Genomic DNA, 20409 nt, shown 5'->3' with positions numbered 1-20409 from the left:
GTGAGGCCCCATCTGGAGAACTGTGTCCAGTTTTGCACCCCACACTACAAGAAAGATGTGGAAAAATTGGAAAGAGTCCAGCGGAGGGCAACAAAAATGATTAGGGGAGTGGAGCACATGACTTATGAGGAGAGGCTGAGGGAACTGGGATTATTTAGTCTGGAGAAGAGAAGAATGAGGGGGGATTTGATAGCTGCTTTCAACTACCTGAAAGGGGGTTCCAAAGAGGATGGATCTAAACTGTTCTCAGTGGTACCAGATGACAGAACAAGGAGTAATGGTCTCAAGTTGCAGTGGAGGAGGTTTAGGTTGGATATTAGGAAAAACTTTTTCACTAGGAGGGTGGTGAAGCACTGGAATGGGTTACATAGGGTGGTGGTGGAATCTACTTCCTTAGAAGTTTTTAAGGTCAGGCTTGACAAAGCCCTAGCTGGGATGATTTAGTTGGGAATTGGTCCTGCTTTGAGCAGGGTTTGGACTAGATGACCTCCTGAGGTCCCTTCCAACCCTGATATTCTAGGATTCTATGAATCAGGACCAAGTATACCTAGACCATCCCTAACAGGTGTTTGTCCAACCTGTTCTTAAACACCTCCAACGGGGATTCCCCAACCTTGGGAGCAATGCATGGGACTATATGGTCCATTTGGATTCTATGCTAACAAAAATGAAGGTTTACTTACAGTGTATCCTGTGATGGTGCTCGCATGCTGCCTTGGCATTCTCCACTGTATGCTGAAAGCTGTACAGTTCAGTGAATCCATCAGTATATCTAGAGGAGGCCCCAGTCTATCTGCCTCAAAGCAAAATGATACTGTGTAAGAAGTTTCAGGAAACAAAATTCCCTTGTTTATAATCAGCTGAGGGGCACATCTTTGAAGAAGAATACACATATGCTGCCCTATTCTTTAAAAACCTTCAGAAATCGGACAGACCCAATCATTAAAGGGCCAGATTCCACCACTCTCACTCATGTCAAGTAGCTCCTTACTTCATATGCTGTCCATGTGGTGCTACTCAGCATGACAAGTGGAGCAGAATCTGACCCAGGATTAATTTGGGTCAATCTATCAACCCATCAAAGTACATTTGCTTTGCTTTTCAATGTATTTGCAACTACTGCAGCACACCTGTTAATCTACTTATCATTAGTGGTGCAAACAGAGATGTGACAAAAATTCCCTGGGGCCCATGCCCCTAGCTACATGCGTGCAACCCTTGAAGACCATGTGAAGAAAGGGGCATGTGTGAGAATTTACCTTCTCTGTAACCAGAGTAAATCTATGGAAATACTTAATTACTCTTCACCAGTTGAAGGATTCTTTAATGTGTTTCATAATTTTTGTACACAACATTTCTTTGATGGTCTTGCCAAAAAAATAGATTGCAATTAACTGAGGAAGGTTATTAGCTTTAATAACAAAGGCACTTTATCTGGTAAAATAATAAGGATCACAAGTCAACCGCTACAGTAAATTGAATAAGCACTGACAAGAAACTCTATCACCCTGAGTCAAACTGCAAGGACCATGAAGCATTGGGTGAGCCCCTCTTGTAACTGTAATCAAAGAAGAGGTCTGGTGTCTAAGCTCTGGAAGCAAAACAAAAGATGTGGGTGTTTGTATGTGTGCGTGCATGTGCATAGGCAGGTGCAATGAGCTCCACTTACCTGGAGAAAAGATAGTGATAGCAAATGTTACTACCCAAAGTGAAGGAATTTTAGCCACTGTCTATGAAGCCTTAACGTAGAACACTACAACTCCAGGCCACAAACCCACAGTCTTGCAGACAACATTTCCCTTGAAATCATTAGGAAGTTTGACTACGGAGTGTGAAATCCGGCCCAAGATTTTTAACAAAAATTCTGTAAGTAGCCAGACAACTATCAATGCTCTTGAAACCAAAAACACATGGTAAAGACACTTCATAAACAAGCATAACAAAAAAGTGATGAAAATTTGCTCGCGAAAAGAATTTTCTATGGCAACTTTTATTTCCTTCATGGCAGTGGTTTTATTATATGTAATGTTTTTGTGACCTTATCTACCATAAATGACAGGGAAGGCTGAGAAAACCTGATTTTTCAACTAGTTCTAACAAAATACCAAGTGAAATCAAGTTATTTTAAAGGTCATTTTTAGATGTGAGACAAGCCTAAATCAGATTTACACTTGTCATTTCCACCAACTTATTTAATTTGAAGCAAAATACAAACTTAACACCTTACAAATACTCACCAGAATTAATCATCAACAATACTTTAGAAGAGAAGCTAAAACAAGAGTACAGCTGACATTTAGGTCTTTTAAGAATTTACTCTGCATTATTCCACTCCTAGGATGCTTTTGGTTTTATACATTTTTCTTTTATTGAACAGGCAGTTGGGGTGCCAAGACTGCTTCTTATGATAATCAAGTAAGTTTCACTATTTATCTTGTGGTCTTGTCCATTTCTTTTTTTATCTGCTACCAGCTATGGTGGATAAAAGCTAGACACAGCCATAATACAAATAGACAAGGTTTAAGAAAGCACCTGGTGAATCTGTTTTTGTCTCATTGTTAGAATTGTACTTCTGAATCTTTTGAGGCTAAATTTTGAAACCCAGGGCAGCACTAAAATACCTCTGTGAAGCTCTTGTGGATACAATAAGGGAGTACTGCACTGAAAAAATAAAACTAGAGTAAAAAACTTGGGGTCCAATCTTGCAAAACTTTCCTTACAGGGGAAGTCCTTACTCACAAAAACAACTGCATTGAAGTGCATAGAAACATTGAAAGGAGTAAAGGTTTACACAATAAGGCCTTTATTTAGGAAATGGAAACCTTGAGCCAGATTCTCAGGCCCAACTCCACTACTTGTGTGCTCCCTGCTTTTGACCCTGTGACCCTCACTCCCATCCCCATTTTATCATTTGTTGTTCCCCGACTTTACTTGAGCCCTGGGTTCAATGGCTCCTTCCCTGAGGCTGGGGGAGGGGCCTTTACATGCAGGTGGGCTTGTGCCCGCCCACCCCTGGGAACTCAATAGGTGCCCAAGCAGCACAAAGGGAGTGGAAACCTCCTGCAATTCCCTCACTGGGTACACCCTCAGCATGATATACAGCTGCTGGAGCCATCTTCTAAGCCTCATTCCCTGCAGTCCCCAAAAGGGATGGGTGGGAGCTCTAGCTACCCCAGCTGGCATATGGTCTCTAGGAGAATGTAGCCAGCTGGTGCAGTTTAGAGCAGCCCATGGTTCTGGGGCCAAACAGAGAATCAGGAAGCTGTAATGAGGCTCCTAACAGCCCCCCTTTTTGCTGAACCTAGCAGTAGCTGAATGCAGCAGAGAATCTGACCCTTCTAGTCCATTTTACCAGCTCCCTCTTCTGTCCTGCATTCAGGATCATCAACTTGACACATATTAAAGTATTGATATACAAGAACAAGATGACCTTACAACCCCCAAAACAGCAAGAATCTCAGAAAAACTAAACCTACTGGAAATAATCATAATACTTTGGTAGCCCTTTACATTTAGAAAGGGCTTCTCAAACTTTAACTAATCACCACAATAGCCTGGTGAGGTAGATAAGTATCAAAGCTATGTAAATAATGAGGGGGAAATATGCCATAAATATTTCTTAGAATTTATAAACCAATTCACTTGATATTTTTGCCTCTCTTGTGCTTATTTGTTATGGATGTTCTACCAAACAAATTTGCTCGGAGGAATTGTTGCAGCAACAATAAATTTTAAGCAACTCAGAAGAATATCCCTGGAAAGATGATTTCAAAATCTTAATTACAGATGTGCTGCAGATCAATAAAATTGATTGCAGAAATTATTTGGTGAATAATTTGGATTACATTTGAAAAAAGTCACCACCATTGCAGAGAAATTGCAAACACGAAGAGGCAAAACTGTTTAATAAAAGACCCACTCCAAATTATTCATCCAGATCCCCTACACTTTAGTAACTTCAATTTGCAGATGATGAAAAAGACAGAGAGAGCCAAATACCGCTCTCAGGCCTGGTCTACATTTAAAACTTAAGTTGACATAGCTAATGCACTCAGGGATGTGAAAAATCCACACCCTTGAGCACTGCAACTATGCTGACCTATACCCCTGGTGTAGATGTGGCTACATTGACAGACGCATTCTTCTCCCCTCCCCCCCAACAAAACTGCAAATTAATGCTGGCTGAGGCCAGGTCTACACTACAAACGTATATCGGTATAACTACGTCTCACAGGGGTGTGAAAAATCCACCCCCCCGACCAATGCAGTTATACTGACCTAACCCCCGTTGTAGACAGAGCTATGTCAACAGGAGGGCTTCACCTGTCGCCATAGTTACTGCCTCTTGCGGAAGTGGATTAACTACCACGCTGGGAGAAGCTCTCCCATTAGCATAGTACTGTCTTCACTGAAGTGCTACAGTGGCACAGCTGCAGCGTTTTAAGTGTAGACCTGCCCTCAGTCAGTGTTAATTTGTACGGGTTCCCCATCATTCTGCCCTGCACACATTGACTCCTGATTCTGCCCTTATGTGGATGTCGAGCTTGGCAGCACCGAAGGAAAACTTGAACAAATTAATGGTGACTCATTCAAAATTAACTTGTGTGGCTTTGTCTCCCACGGAAGTTGTTTTTGGAGGGAGGGAATAGGAATATCTGGTAGTTGTAGATTGTTACCCTCTTCTCCAGGTCTCCCTGCTGTCCCAGCCACAAAGCCTGCACCTTAGAGATGGCTTCCACAGTTTCAGAGAAATGTGTGAGAATGCAACTGGTCCTGTACTTCCTCTTTCCATACTCCCTGGGCTTGGATCTGCATGTGCAGCAGACTACTTATCACGTAAGCTAAGGGTCGCTTCTGAACCCAAGTAACCTAAGGGCACTTGTTGACTACCCTGCAAGTTAGTGAAAGAGATGTGAATAGACCCATGTGCATCTAACTTCTAAGTTTAGTTCATGAGAACAAGCTTTTTCCAAAGAAGACTGGACTCTTCCATACAGAGGCAGATTAGGGGTTTGTGGGGCCCTGGATCAGAGTAAGTGGGGGCCCCCACCCCCTGCTTGAAGCAGGATCAGGACGCGGGGGATTCCCCCGTTCCCAGCAGGAGTGCTGGGCGGGTGAGTGGAGCGGGTTGGTCCGTGGGGGTGCCCATTTTGGGGGGGGCTCCCCAATTGGCTGGGGCCCCTGGGCATGGGCCCCATTGGCTCTGTGGCTAATCCGCCACTGCTTCCATACGAAAAATACTGTAAGGAAACTAGCTATGGGTCTGGGATAAACAGATCATAAAGCAAGGTGCTTTATCTAAAATCTATGTTAAACAATCTTCAAAATGATAGATGATTCAAGATGCTTGAGAATTAGATCAGATGATAGAGCGTCAGCCAGGAAACAAGAAACAGATCCGATATCCCTATGTGTTCTATAGATCGGTCAGATTAATGATTCATCTATTCACCTCAGAATAGCCTATGAAGTAAGATTTGAATAAAACCACAGGACACACAGACACTAGCAGATAACAGTATTGTAAGTAAGACATGAGCTACTAAGACTGTATTTTACATGCTACAAAAAAAAATAAAAATCGTTCTGTACAAATATAGCAGAACTCTTATTTTTTTCCTCCTGGAATTGGGTTCTGCAACCCAAGGCAGGCACAGAAAGTTTGGTGCACTCCAAAATGCTTTTCTGAAACACAAAGTGGAGGCACTAATCTTGGTCCCAAGAAAAAGTTTGTTGATTTATGAGGAGCACGGTTACACATGCTAGGACTATAAAGAGGAAGAACTATTGCAAAACCATACAGAAGATGAAAGGACCAGAGAAGAACTAGATAAGGAGTAACAATGCTGAACTGAAGTTGCTGGATTTACTTCACTGCTCGTTGTTGTTTAGATTACTGTTATTATGTTAATAGTCCCAGAGAATCTGTAGTGTTAAGAAAATAGCAAAGTAACTACAACTCTGGGAAAAATTACCAAAAACAATTCCTACCATGACCAGTGGGAGCTGCAGCACAGACCTGGCTCCCTCAGCCAGAGATGATTTTACCACCATTTTAAACATGCTTTCTGCAAAGCAAGTCACATTAAAATGGTGATACAAAACAATTCCGACTTTTTTACCTTGTGATTCCTACCGGCTTTAACACTAGTTAGAGCCAGTGGAAGCATTTTTGTAAACTTCCACCTGTGTTCTTGTCCGCCATATGCTTCTGATGTACTAAGTAACCTGGGGAACAAAATGGAACAACTCCAGGCTTGCTCTCCTTCAGGAAGTCCCTTGTGATAATGTGAATTCACCCCTTTGCACTTCCAGTGTGTGGGTACGAAGGCTACTTCTACCCTGTGACTGCAGCTTGAGTAGACGTACTCAAGATTAAAGTTATCTCGCTAACTTGGGTCCAAGAGCAGTGAAGCTGCTGCAGTACATAGAATCATAGAATCACAGACTTTAAGGTCAGAAGGGACCATTATGATCATCTAGTCTGACCTCCTGCAGAACGCAGGCCACAGAATCTCATCCACCCACTCCTGTATCAAACCCCTAACCTATGTCTGAGCTACTGACGTCCTCAAATTGTGGTTTAAAGACTTCAAGGTGCAGAGAACCCTCCAGCAAGTGACCCGTGCCCCACGCTGCAGAGGAAGGCGAAAAAACCCCAGGACCTCTGCCAATCTGCCCTGGAGTAAAATTCCTTCCCGACCCCAAATATGGCAATCAGCTAAACCCTGAGTATGTGAGCAAGACTCACCAGCCAGATACCCAGGAAAGAATTCTCTGTAGTAACTCAGATCACACCCCATCTAATTAATATTCCATCACAAGCCATTGGGCATATTTACCACTAATAGTCAAAGATCTATTAATTGCCAAAATTAGGCTATCCCATCATACCATCCCCGCCATAAACTTATCAAGCTTAGTCTTGAAACCAGATATATCTTTTGCCCCCACTGTTCCAGAACTTCACTCCTCTGATGGTTAGAAATCTTCATCTAATTTCAAGTCTAGACTTCCTGATGGCCAGGTTATATCCATTTGTTCTTGTGTCCACATTGGTACTGAGCTTAAATAATTCCTCTCCCTCCCTGTTATTTATCCCTCTGATATATTTATAGAGAGCAATCATATCTCCCCTCAGCTTCTTTTGGTTAGGCTAAACAAGCCAAGCTCTTTGAGTCTCCTTTCATAAGACAGGTTTGCCATTCCTCGGATCATCCTAGTAGCCATTCTCTGTACCTGTTCCAGTTTGAATTCATCCTTCTTAAACATGGGAGACCAGAACTGCACACAGTATTCCAGATGAGGACTCACCAGTGCCTTGTATAACGGTACTAACACCTCCTTATCTCTACTGGAGATACCTCGCCTGATGCATCCCAAGACCACATCAGCTTTTTTCACAGCCATATCACATTGGCGGCTCATAGTCATCCTGTGATCAACCAATACTCCGAGGTCCTTCTCCTCCTCTGTTACTTCCAACTGATGTGTCCCCAGCTTATAACAAAAATTCTTGTTATTAATCCCTAAATGCATGACCTTGCACTTTTCACTATTAAATTTCATCCTATTACTATTACTCCAGTTTACAAGGTCATCCAGATCTTCCTGTATGATATCCCGGTCCTTCCCTGTATTGGCAATACCTCCCAGCTCTGTGTCATCCGCAAACTTTATTAGCACACTCCCACTTTTTGTGCCAAGGTCAGTAATAAAAAGATTAAATAAGATTGGTCCCAAAACCAATCCCTGAGGAACTCCACTAGTAACCTCCCTCCAGCATGACACTTCACCTTTCAGTATGACCCGTTGTAGTCTCCCCTTTAATCAGTTCCTTATCCATCTTTCAATTTTCATATTGATCCCCATCTTTTCCAATTTAGCTAATAATTCCCCATGTGGAACCATATCAAATGCCTTACTGAAATCGAGGTAAATTAGATCCACTTTGTTTCCTTTGTCTAAGAAATCTGTTACCTTCTCAAAGAAGGAGATCAGGTTGGTTTGGCATGATCTACCTTTTGTAAAACCATGTTGTATTTTGTCCCAATTACCATTGACCTCAATGTCTTTAACTGCTTTCTCTTTCAAATTTTTTTCCAAGACCTTGCATACTACAGATGTCAAACTAACAGGCCTGTAGTTACCCGGATCACTTTTTTCCCTTTCTTAAAAATAGGAGCTACGTTAGCAATTCTCCAGTCATACGGTACAATCCCTGAGTTTACAGATTCATTACAAAATACTTGCTAATGGGCTTGCAATTTCATGTGCCAGTTCCTTTAATATTCTTGGATGAAGATTATCTGGGCCCCCCGATTTAGTCCCATTAAGCTGTTCGAGTTTGGCTTCTACTTTGGATGTGGTAATATCTACCTCCATATCCTCATTCCCATTTGTCATCCTACCATTATCCCTAAGCTCCTCATTAGCCTCATTAAAGGCCGAGGCAAAGTATTTGTTTAGATATTGGGCCATGCCTAGATTATCCTTAACCTCCACTCCATCCTCAGTGTTTAGCGGTCCCACTTCTTCTTTCTTGGTTTTCTTCTGATTTATATGGCTATAGAACCTTTTACTATTGGTTTTAATTCCCTTTGCAAGGTCCAACTCTACATGGCTTTTGGCCTGTCTCACTTTATCCCTACATGTTCTGACCCCAATAAGGTAGCTTTCCTTGCTGATCACTCCCATCTTCCACTCCTTGTAGGCTTTCTGCTTTTTCTTAATCACCTCTCTGAGATAATTGCTCATCCAGCTTGGTCTACAATTCCTGCCTATGAATTTTTCCCCCTTTCTTGGGATGCAGTCTTCTGATAGTTTCTGCAACTTTGACTTGAAATAATTCCAGGCCTCTTCTACCTTTAGATCCACAAGTTCTTCAGTTCAATCCACTTCTCTAATTTCCTTAATTTTTTTAAGTTAGCCCTTTTGAAATCAAAAACCCTAGTCACAGCTCTATTTTTGTTTATCCTTCCATTTAGCTTGAACTAAATTAGCTCATGATTGCTCGAACCAAGGTTGTTCCCTACAACCATTTCTTCTATGAGGTCCTCACTACTCACCAAAACCAAATCTAAAATGGCATCCCCTCTTGTTGGTTCAGCAACTACTTGGTGAAGGAATCCATCAGCTATCGCATCCAGGAAAATCTGAGCCCTATTATTACTACTAGCACTTGTTTTCCAATCTATACCTGAGAAGTTAAAGTCTCCCATGATCACACAATTCCCATTAGTATTTACTTCATTAAAAACATTAAAGAGGTCTCTATCCATATCCAAATCAGATCCCGGTGGTCTATAGCACACCCCAAGCACTATCCCAGGGGAGGCTCTAGTTGCTTTCTTCCCCAATGTGATTTTTGCCCTGTCTTATCCATTCCATCACTTCTTATTTCTTTACAGTCTACCTCATCATTGATATATAATGCTACTCCACCACCTTTGCCTTTATTTCTGTCTTTCCTAAATAGTACATACCCTTCAATACCTGTACTCCAGTCATGACTACTATTCCACCATGTTTCTATTATCCCTATAATATCTGGTTTTACTTCCTCCACCAGTAACTCTAGTTCCTCCATTTTGTTACATAGGATCCTCGCATTGGTGTACAAACATCTTAATTTTTGCTGTTTGGCTTCGCTCACATTCTTTACCCAATTAGGCACAGACATTCTACCGCCAGTGTCACCTATTAGACTAGTATCTACACTACCCTTCCTCCTTATGTCCATTCTCCTACCCACGGCTATATCCTTTCTTACTTCGTTTTCTTCCCTCTCAATGTTAAAATCCGGCGTGGAGATTACCTGGACATCTCCCAACCATCTCCCCTCAATTCCTAGTTTAAAGCTATTTTCCTCCCTACTCAGGTGAAGTCCATCCCGAGAGAACAGTCTTCTGTCCAGGAATGCCTCCCAGTGGCCATACATTCCAAAGCCCTCCTTATAGCACTACTGCCTGAGTCATCTGTTGATCGTCATAATCTTGTCACACCTTTGTTGCCCTTCTCTAGGAACAGGCAGAATCCCACTGAAGATCACCTGAGCCTTGATTTCCTTAAGCGTCTTCCCCAGCCTGGCACAGTCTCCCTTGATACATTCCAGCGAGAATCTAGCCGTATCATTTGTTCCCACATGAAGGACAATCAGTGGATTCTTTCCCGCTCCCGTTAGGATCCTCTTTAGCCTCAGGTCCACATCCCGTATCTTAGCACCCGGGAGACAGCACACCCTTCTGTTCTCTGGATCAGCTCTGGTTACAGGCCTGTCTATTCTTCTCAGTAAGGAGTCCCCAATCATGTAGACCTGCCTTTTCCTGGTGATGGTGCGATTCTCCGGTCTATCCCCTGCTCCCTCTGGCTGCAAGTCCTCTCGATTCCTATTGTCCCTTGCAATCCTCTGCAACCTATCCCGTATCCTCCTGGGGCTCATATTTGGTGTTGTTATCTCCATTGACTCTTCCCCTCTTCCTATAGGACTTGCTGCTCTTCTCTTCTTCCTTGCCCTCTCACCTTCAGTGACCACCTGCTGTGCCCCTTCTTCATTTTCCAACTCCACAAACCTGTTCCTGAGCTCTATTTCTCCTTCACTAGCCCGTCTTTTCCTCTGCCTGGTTCTCTTAGTCACATGCCTCCATTGTCCACTTTCCTCACCCAGCAGTCTCCCCTCAGAGTTCTTTTGTCCTGCTTCCATCTGCAAGTCTGAGCTTTTCCCTTCAGCCTCCTCATGTCTTTGCTCCATTATCTGCTTGAACCCCCTTCTAAACTCAACCAGAGTTTCCACCTGCATCTCCAATCCTCGGATCTTTTCTTCCATCAGCTCTATCAGGCGGCACTTCATGCAGATGAAACTCTTTTCAGGTACCCCCTCCAGGATCATGTACATGCTGCAGCTTCCACATTCAGTCATCTTCATTGTGTCTTCCACTGCTTAGGTCACTACCACTGCTGCCTCTGTATCTGTCATAGTCTTCCCACCTAAGTCCTGTTAGTCCAGCAAACACAAACCAAACCAAAACACCACCACCCACAGCAAACCAAACCCCCAACGAGCACCAAAACACTGCCAGAACGCCACACACCCCCTTCACTAGCCTGTCTGTTCCTCTGCCTGCCTCTCTTAGTCTTCCCCCAAATTCCCCTTGAAAATTCCCACTCAAACGCCCTCTGTTTGCTGGCTCCTGTGCCACTGCAGCTGACTGTGCCGCTGCCTGACTGGCTGGCTACCTTTATAGGACCCCTAATCAGAGAAGCCCTGCCCTCTAAACAGGGCTCAGCTTCTCTCCCAGCACACTGCCCCTACCAGCCTCTACACATACAAAAACAAATACATGTTTCAGCGTGGGCTGTATAAGCCCACCTGGGACTCTCCAGCCCACACTGAGGCATATGCTGCGATAGCTTCAGTAATCTGGTACCCAAGCTATTGAGATTAAAGTTAGCTCAGATATATCTACTTGAGCTGCAATCATGCCCGGTGGCTGTGGTTGTCTCTTGCACAGATGCTTCTGGTACCCGAGCTATTGAGATTAAAGTTAGCTCAGATATATCTACTTGAGCTGCAATCATGCCCGGTGGCTGTGGTTGTCTCTTGCACAGATGCTTCTGGTACCCGAGCTATTGAGATTAAAGTTAGCTCAGATATATCTACTTGAGCTGCAATCATGCCCGGTGGCTGTGGTTGTCTCTTGCACAGATGCTAAAGGGATGGCAGAATGAAAGCACCCTCCCTCCCCTTGGACCAGCCACAATCTGACCCAGAGATTTTACTGTAGTGATGGGTGATTACTGGAAAGAATTGAGTTTTAAAATAATATTTTGAGAATCAGTACATTTCTGATGTCACTAGCACACAAATCCATATAATAAAAGTAGCTATAGATGTACTAAATTAAAATATATGAGGCCTGATCACAGTCTCATTGAAATCAATGGAAAAAACTCAAATTGATTTCAGTGTGAACTGCAAAAGGTCCATCATTTGTGACAAAAATAAACAATGTCAGACTTTTATTTATTTCATTTCTACAGACTGAACTAGGTTAAATAGAGAGTGCTGTGGGATGTAGATGGCATGACAAACCAACAAAGGTCAGGAAGTCTTAAATAAAAAAAATGTGGCATCTTTTCATCTTTTTGAAGCTTGGTCCAACTACCACTGCTCAGCAGCATTGAGTAAGAAAGCAGGGATCTCCCAACCACAACCAGAGAAGGGTGACTGTGTCAGGACCACAGTAGAACAGTGACTGAAGAGACGCCTGTGCTGCCATTTTTATTATATCTAAAGCATTCAGAAAATGACGATAAGCACTATACAGCTTCTCTTTTCAGCACATGCATTGATGGGCCTGTGGGTTAACTAATGAAAACAACAAAAGATGAAATAGAAGCACTGTGTGGGGAACTGAGCAGGAGTGAAGAGGATGGAATTTACCCCTTCTCCCCCAATCTAGAGCAGGCCACAGGACCTGGCTATTCCAGCTCACACTCTGGAATAGCAGCTGCTGCCATTCTGTGCCCTGCATCAAAGGATCTATACAAGAGAAGATAACAGAGTTCATTCCCTGAGAGCCCCCAGCTTGCAGGGTTCTGCATGGGTGCTCTACCCTACCATCGCAGGATTTAAGTGATGCAGAAGGTCTTGCATGTGCTCTCTGTACATGGATGAATTTTACGCGAGAAGAATAACTCAGGCTAGGTCTACACCACACACCACTGGCAGTGGCGTTTAGTGTACGTGTAGGTACATGCCGCAGTGAAAAGCCGGCTGTGCCCACACCTTCACGTATTAGTGAAAGGCTCTTGCAGAAGCCTCTTTCCCCATTGCAGAAGTCTTTCCAGCAGCAGGAGTCTTTCCCTAGAGGGGGAAAGGCTCCAGCAGTGAAGAGCTGCCAGAGTCTTTCCCTTCAGTGGGGAAGGGCTCCAGCAGCAAGGAGCTGTCAGCCTTTCCCTGCTGCCTCCCCCATGCCAGAGCCTTTCCCCACTGGGCAAGTCTTTTCCTGTAGAAGGAAAGGCTCCCACAGTGGGAAGGCAGCGGGATACTACACTGCTCAAAATAACAGTGTAGACAGGCAGGCACGGCTTGGCGAACAGAGAGCATGTTCTGCTATTTATATCCATACCGTAGGGGTATGTACTCTACAATTAATTTAGAGGTATCAGCCATCCAACTGTATTTGAATTCCAAAAGGTCTCATCAATGGTAATATTAGTTCTTTTAGTATATGTTATGCACAGAATATCTATCTCAGGTACAAGTAAGGTGTATATCACTGTGGTATTTATAGCCTATGTAAAAGGTATAAGAGAGCTGTGGTTTAGAACTTAAGCTAGAATACAATATAAGGAGTCCCATTAAAAATAAGTGGATACAATGTCCCAGTACTGACTTTGCCATGGCATCCCATCCCTTGTGGCACCTGTTTAAGGCCCCAGTTCAGGAAAACACTCAAACACATACTTAACTTTAAGCACCAGACATCAATAAGATTCAAGCACGTCTTAAAGTCAAGTATATGCTTACACATGTGTCCTGCAAAGGGACACATTCCTGAACTGAAGCCTAGCAATGTAACCCAACAGGAGTCCTTGCACTTAGAGAATGCGAAGATAATGCAGGGCTAATATCACAGCCAGCACTAGCCTCTCTAAAGTGGGCAGCTAGCAAAGCTGTTGGGGCACAGAAGGCAGCAGACACTGCATGGATTTCAAGGGAGGTGCAGTGGCCACACTCCACCAGCACTTCTGGGCACAACTGTACATGCTTTAGGTACAATGCCTGGAGCTCCTGCTCGGGCGGAGTGCCTTCCCACTGCCTCAAACAACAGGACTTCAGCATCGTGCCAGAATCAAGCTCCTCTGTATTTCATAGTGAAATATTTCAACCATACCATGCCAAACATTTATTTTTCTGTAACACAAGTTATATCAGGGGTCGGCAACCTTTCAGAAGTGGTGTGCCAAGTCTTCATTTATTCACTCTAATTTAAGGTTTCGCGTGCCAGTAATACATTAACGTTTTTAGAAGGTCTCTTTCTATAAATCTATAATATATAACGAAACTATTGTTGTATGTAAATTAAAAAGGGTTTTAAAATGTTTAATAAGCTTCATTTAAAATTAAATTAAAATGCAGAGCCCCCCGGACTGGTGGCCAGGATCCGGGCAGTGTGAGGGCCACTGAAAATCAGCTCACGTGCCGCCTTCGGCACACGTGCCATAGGTTCCCTACCCCTGAGTTATATCATCTGTATAAAACAAGTAGTAGTCACAAATGTGCTGTTACCAGCTGTAACGGCACTCAGGGGTGTGAATTTTTCACATCCTGGAGCACCATAGCTATGTTAACCTAACATTTAAGTGTACTCGCGGCCCAAATTACGCTTCTTTAGGAAACATTTTAATTCAGTACAATAAATATCTTTCATATTGAGCATTTAGACACATAACCTGCTCTAAATGAACAGTAAGCTATCATGCAAAGAAACCACAAAGTCCAGATATATTTTATACTCTCTCTCTCTCTCTCTCTCTCATGCACACACTCTCAAAGGTTAACATTTAGAGGGAGTGGAGTCTAGCGTGTGACAAGGAGCAAATGTGTGTACCAATTCTCCTGAAAAACCATAAGATTTTGGCTTCTCAGCAGAGGCGTAGCGAGCGCCCTCCGTACCCTCCGACCGGAGGGGGCCCCTAAAAGTGGCAAAATAAATACCGCATTCCAGTTTCTGCATTGTAAGGGGCCCCGCCCGGACATATGTTCAGAGGGGGCCACCGTTCGGAGGGGGCCACGTTCTTTGTTGCTACGGCCCTGCTTCTCAGAGCCTCTATGTACTCTAAACCCAATATTTTTGAACCTCATTGTCAGTGGACACTGAACAAACTATTTGAGTGTCCCCCAAAGGAAATGACATAAAGGAAAATGCAGACTTGTTTAGATCACAAGTCTGGGCACAGGCTCAGCTTTAGCCTCACCCCCCGGACAGTGTACCATAAAACAACTTTGTCTTCATTAGGACCAAAACTGACACAAAGCATATCATCATCACCTCTGTGGAGAGCACAGCTGAGCTATCGCCATCTTGTTGGGCTATCTAGATCAGCAGATGGAAAGGACAGAAGGCAGCATGTGGGGACCTGAAGAGAACTATGTAACAGAAAAAGTGCTGTAAGAAATGTAAATTTTCAAAAGTGACTAGTAATTTTGATTGTCTCAATTTTGGTATCCAACTGGAGACAGGCTGAAGGGGCCTGATTTTCAAAATGTGTTGAGTACCTGCCCCCTTTGAGGTGTCTTAGGCCTCAGATCAAATCAGGCCCCTTTAAGGCGTCACCAAAACCAGAGGCATCCAAAATCACTAGTCACTTTTGAAAATTCAGGCCTTAAGCTTCTTCTGTGTGTGTGTGTGTGTGTGTGTGTGTGTGTGTGTAACTGAATTCTGCGAGAATGCGGAGCGGAGACTAGAGAAATTTTAAAATCAAGCAAGGTACAGAAAGTTGAGGTAACTAGTGCTTCTGGCAGAAGTGAAGGAATCTAACCTACTTACTTTCATTAACAAACCCATCCCACCTCTTCTGAGCATTAACAGTGAGGAACAGGTAGATGCTACTGCATACTTAGCATAAACTGATTGCAGAAGAGAGGACTGACACAAACGCAACTGAGATTTTAACTAAAGCCACTGATTGCCAAAGGGCATGGAAGGCCATGCAGGACATCCATTTCAAAAGGTAGAAAATGAATTTCTTCCCAGACTACAGCTCCTCTGTGATTCTTTTGCCCTGTTCTACAATTTCACTGTCCTCTGCTGTCAGTAAGGTTACACTCCACCTGCTTCCCCTTACTCTGGTCCAACACACCAGGGAAACGCCATGTTTCTGTGACATGGGGGAGTCTAGACAGCGAAGAACCTATTTGTGCAGAACAGAGGCAAACTTCACACTGGCTATCTGTGCAGGAACACAGATTGGGGGGGATTGTCGGCTGGCCAGGGCACATCTAGTGGGTCCACAGAGTTAGGACCTACTGGCCCAAAAACTTTATGTTAGATGCATCCACTGTTCCCACCATAACTACAGGAGCCATGAATCACATAAACAGGTTGCGGATTCTGTTCTCCAGCTTTGCATTTTATGAATGCATTTGTCTGAGCACTTGGGCAGTGCAGTTCCTTCTTCCTCCTCAGTGATGCTTCTCTCAACCTTAGCTCCTACAAAGGTTTCTTTCATTCCTCTATCCAGTCTCAACTAGCTCTTTCTTTTACCAGCAGTGAGGAGTCTTCCCCTACCATTCTCCAAGTTCCTTCTTTCATTATCACTGGAGCAGCTTTGCCCTCTAGCCCAAAGTTGCAAATGGCTAAATGTTATAATCCATGGGTGTCATCAGGGCCGATGAGAGGGGGGGAAGCCAGTACAAATTATCGGGGCCCGGCAGTCCAGAAGGGGGCCCAGGGCCTGGCTTCCCCCCCGTTGGCCCTGTTTCGCCGTTCCGCCCTTGCTGGGGGACCCGAAAAAAAATTTTCACCGGGGCCCGAACTCGCTCTCGTTGGCCCTGGGTGTCATGTCACATCCACTGTAGGGTGACCAGACAGGAAGTATGAAAAATCAGGACGGGGGTGGGTGGTAATAGGCACTTGTATAACACAAACCCCCAAATATCTGGACTGTCCCTATAAAATCGGGACATCTGGTCACCCTAATCCACTGAGACGCGTATGGAGAGAGAGTTGCAGTTCTTGACATTGCAATTCATGATGTTATAGTGTTGCTACCATAACACTATGTTTAAGCTGGAGACTATAGCAACCTGCATGGAGCTTGGAGGGAGGAGCATGGGTTGTAGGAGGAAAAAGTTTGGAGAAGGCATCACGAATTCAGTCTGCATGCAAATGGCTAAAATGTTGCACTTGCATCACCTATACAAATTGTTTTCTTAATAAAGAGTCAGTTTATTTTTATAAACATGGAGTCCTCTCCTGTTATTACCCAGCATGTGGTACATGAAACCAGATTCTAGCCACTGATCTCTGCAGAGAGCTCCCTCTGAAGTCACATAAGTTTTGGTCCTAAACCCCTATTTTCAATCATTAGGGTATTTTGGTTTTGTTTGTGTTTTTTTTTTTTCTTCTAAAGTGACCTTTTAGATTAAAATTTCTCATTCTTGGCCTAAGCCCAGAAGTTAATTCTGGGAAAATTCTCAAAAATCCTTTTCCTCTTCCTCTCCCACCCCGCCACATGATCAAATAACTCTTTAAAAGGTTTTTAAAATATAATAAGAAGTAGGGTTACCGTATGTCCGGGTTTTCCCAGACATTTCCTCTTTTTTTCATGCTCCATTTTCTGTCCAGGTGGATTTTATAAATAAGAGGCAATGTCCAGGATTTTTGCAGAGCACACATTGCAACTCAGAAAGAGCTGTCCCTGCACCCCAAATTGGTCCATCCCCAGCTGATCGGTTCCTTTCCTGTAGCCACTGCTGCCAGATCCAGCCCACTCAGGCCCTGGCTCCCAGCCCTGGGGAGGGGTCCTGCAGGCATTGACGGATGGGCTGGTGCTGCACCCTGAGCTTTCGCCAGCCACCCTGCCTCCATGACAGGGAGCGACACTGCCCCCCACCTCGAGAGTGAGGCCTCAGGTACCCCCTCCAACACCCTCCAGGTATCCCATCCAACACCCCCAGGTGCTCCCTCCAAGTACACAAACATCCTTCCCATACTCCCAAATAGCCTCTCCAGCACACCCTAACTGTACCCCTCCCTCCAGCTCCCCCTTCCCAGCAGTGTTCTCTTTTTGGGAACCTGAAATATGGTAACCCTAATAATAAGGATTTTTTCAGATGATTTTTGAGCTCAGCTAACTCAAAACCAGATTTGTTTTCAAATTTTATATTTATGTAAGTAGGGTCTAAATGAGTTCTCCCCTGACAGCGAGCTGGGAGGGGGAGAGACTTCAGGAGCGAATTGTATTTACATGAACACACCTACTCTACCTAGATATCCAGCAGATAGAGCGATGTTGTTCAAAGTGATCAACTTTGGCTGGCGTTGGGTTACAAATCAATGCTGTTATCAATGTTGTTGTCTTTATTGTATGAATAAAGAGGAGCAGAACTGTGCTTACACTGTCCCTACTGAGCGGGACCTAAGTTGAAAGGACCTAGTTAAGCCAGGGGCTCAAATGCCAGACCCCTGTGAAAGTAAGAGGGGTGGGAACAGGTGTCCCAGCCAGGAGGAGTGAACTCTCCCTAATGGTCCCCAGTCTGGTTTAACCTGTTCCTCCTCACTGTTCAAAGATAGAGCCAAATAGGCTCCATTAAGAGCCTTTTGTTATTGTAAATGCTCAAAAGAGCTGACAATCACTTGTGGTGGGACAGCGTTTCTGCCCAGCCTAAAACCTGAAAATCACAAAGAACTGGGTGAAACCTCAAGAGACTGACCTGCAGAGGTCACAGCAGAGAGGCAGGTGGCAGAAGATGACTGTGAGCAGAGAGGAACCATGGCTGGCGGGGCGGCCAGCCAGAGTAAGTGTTCAGATGGCAGAGCAAGCAAGGTGCCTTCTTCCCAGGTGGGAAGTGAACTCATACCGATGCACCTTTGAACCCTGGGTCCTCACTGACCAAGGACAACCACTGTGAGTGGGGTACAGTGAGGGAGCAGAGAGGGGCACAGAAAAGAACTTTTGGTTGTAGAACTCAAGAACATGAGGCAGAAGGCACTGCCCCATGCGCTCTAGGGTGTCCTGCTCACAGTTTTATGATTATGAATCCTGCTTGTGGCATTTTCCCTAATTAATGTTGGGTGACTTCCCTCCTTTCATTAAAAGTTTATTTTTCTATACTCAGATGCTGTGCTTGCGAGAGGAGAAGTATTGCCTCTCAGAGGTGCCCAGGGGTGGTGTGTAATTTTCCCAGGTTACTAGGTGGGGGCTCGAGCCAGTTCTGTGTTGTGTTGTTGAAAAGGAACCCCTAGATATTGAACCTGGCCCTGGCTGCTGCCGGCTCCACCTGGCAGAAGGGTTACACTTGGACTAATGCCGTTGACACGTCAGAAGAAACAAAGTGTCTTCGGTATTTGAAAACAGCATGTTGAACATTTACAGTGTGTTCATTTCCACTAATTTTAGAAAGACATCAAACTGCGATGTTCTAAATGTTCACAGATGTGAATTTGATTGCATGATCATTCTCACAGGTGCCAGTAATTTTAAATGACTTTGAAAATCAAGAGAGGCATGAGGGCTAATTTGGACCTGGAATTTTTTCAGATCTGAGAATCTTTCTGGGTCTGATGTACCAGTCTCCATATCCACTAAGAGTGGATATGGAGACTGGTGCATCAGACCCAGAAAGATTCTCAGATCTGAAAAAATTGGACATTGTTAGTTAGAGCTTGGACATTGTTAGTTAGATTAAGCGCAGCTCAATCTTTTTTCATAAGAATAACCTTCTTCACTTTTCATCGTCACCTGAACAATGATTTACAAGGTGTTATATTAACTGTAAAGCAAACTCAAATAATGATAAAACAGACATATAATTGCATCATGAACCAAAAGAGATTATCTATCTTTTTGTCCTAGGGTTTTGTAAGGCACTTATCACCACAATATTTGAGAGTCACAGAAAGTTGAGAGTAGCTGGGTGCTTGAACAAGCAAGTCTGTTCTGGTTTTAATATGGTTGATGTTATCTAGGTTTGAAAGCTAGACAGGTTGGCTTCTGGTAACATTTGGATGAGCGATCTCCTGTATACCTGTATCTATTGAATATCTTTTGAGCCATACCTGTATCTTTTGAATATCACACTACACAGATAACAGGGAAAAAAAGTTTCTCCTTTGGCTGATAAGTCGCTATCCTGCTTTTGGATATAGAGCTCCCTGGATCAGTATCTTACTGGAACAGATTCCTCACAAGGAAGGATAATCCTTCATTCAGTACCTAGGACCTGCAAACCTCTATTCACATGAGTGATCCTTACTCATGGATGTGTTCCATTGAACTCAATGGTACTACTCACATGTGTAAGGATTTCCCACAATGGGGACACTCGTTGTATGTATTCTACACAATACACATCAGGTTTGGTGATTTTATTAATTACTACAGAGTGCATCATTAACTGTTTTTGTTCTAGTTATGGTCAAAATGGCACTTATATTCTAAGCCCTTATTTTCAGTGGCTTATACCTTTCTGAAGCAATTACCTTTGGGAATGAAGTTTCCCATGCATGTTTCATCCCAGAGGTCAATGTTTTTTGTAAAGTTCAAAGAAACAATATTCAGCTTTTTTCATTAGTTTGGACAGTCAAACAAGCACAGGTGTTGTTTTCTTAAATGAGCAACTAACTAAATATGTTTTTTTCCTTTTAAAGTGATTGTGTGTAAGCAGAGTCAGGATGAGCT

General features: G+C 43.7%; 1 protein-coding gene across 1 annotated transcript in view; it reads right to left on the bottom strand.

The window, feature by feature from the left end:
- The window catches only part of EGFLAM (EGF like, fibronectin type III and laminin G domains), a 129838-nt gene that overhangs the window by 100973 nt on the left and 8456 nt on the right, over nt 1-20409 (bottom strand). The window contains exon 2 of the mRNA XM_065406645.1: nt 684-793. Within this exon, the coding sequence (XP_065262717.1) occupies nt 684-793 (110 nt within the window). The remainder of the gene's footprint in view (nt 1-683; nt 794-20409) is intronic.

The sequence above is a fragment of the Emys orbicularis genome, chromosome 6 (assembly GCF_028017835.1).
Source record: "Emys orbicularis isolate rEmyOrb1 chromosome 6, rEmyOrb1.hap1, whole genome shotgun sequence".
NCBI classification, from domain to species: Eukaryota; Metazoa; Chordata; order Testudines; family Emydidae; genus Emys; species Emys orbicularis.
This window is presented reverse-complemented; position numbering and strand designations above follow the sequence as displayed.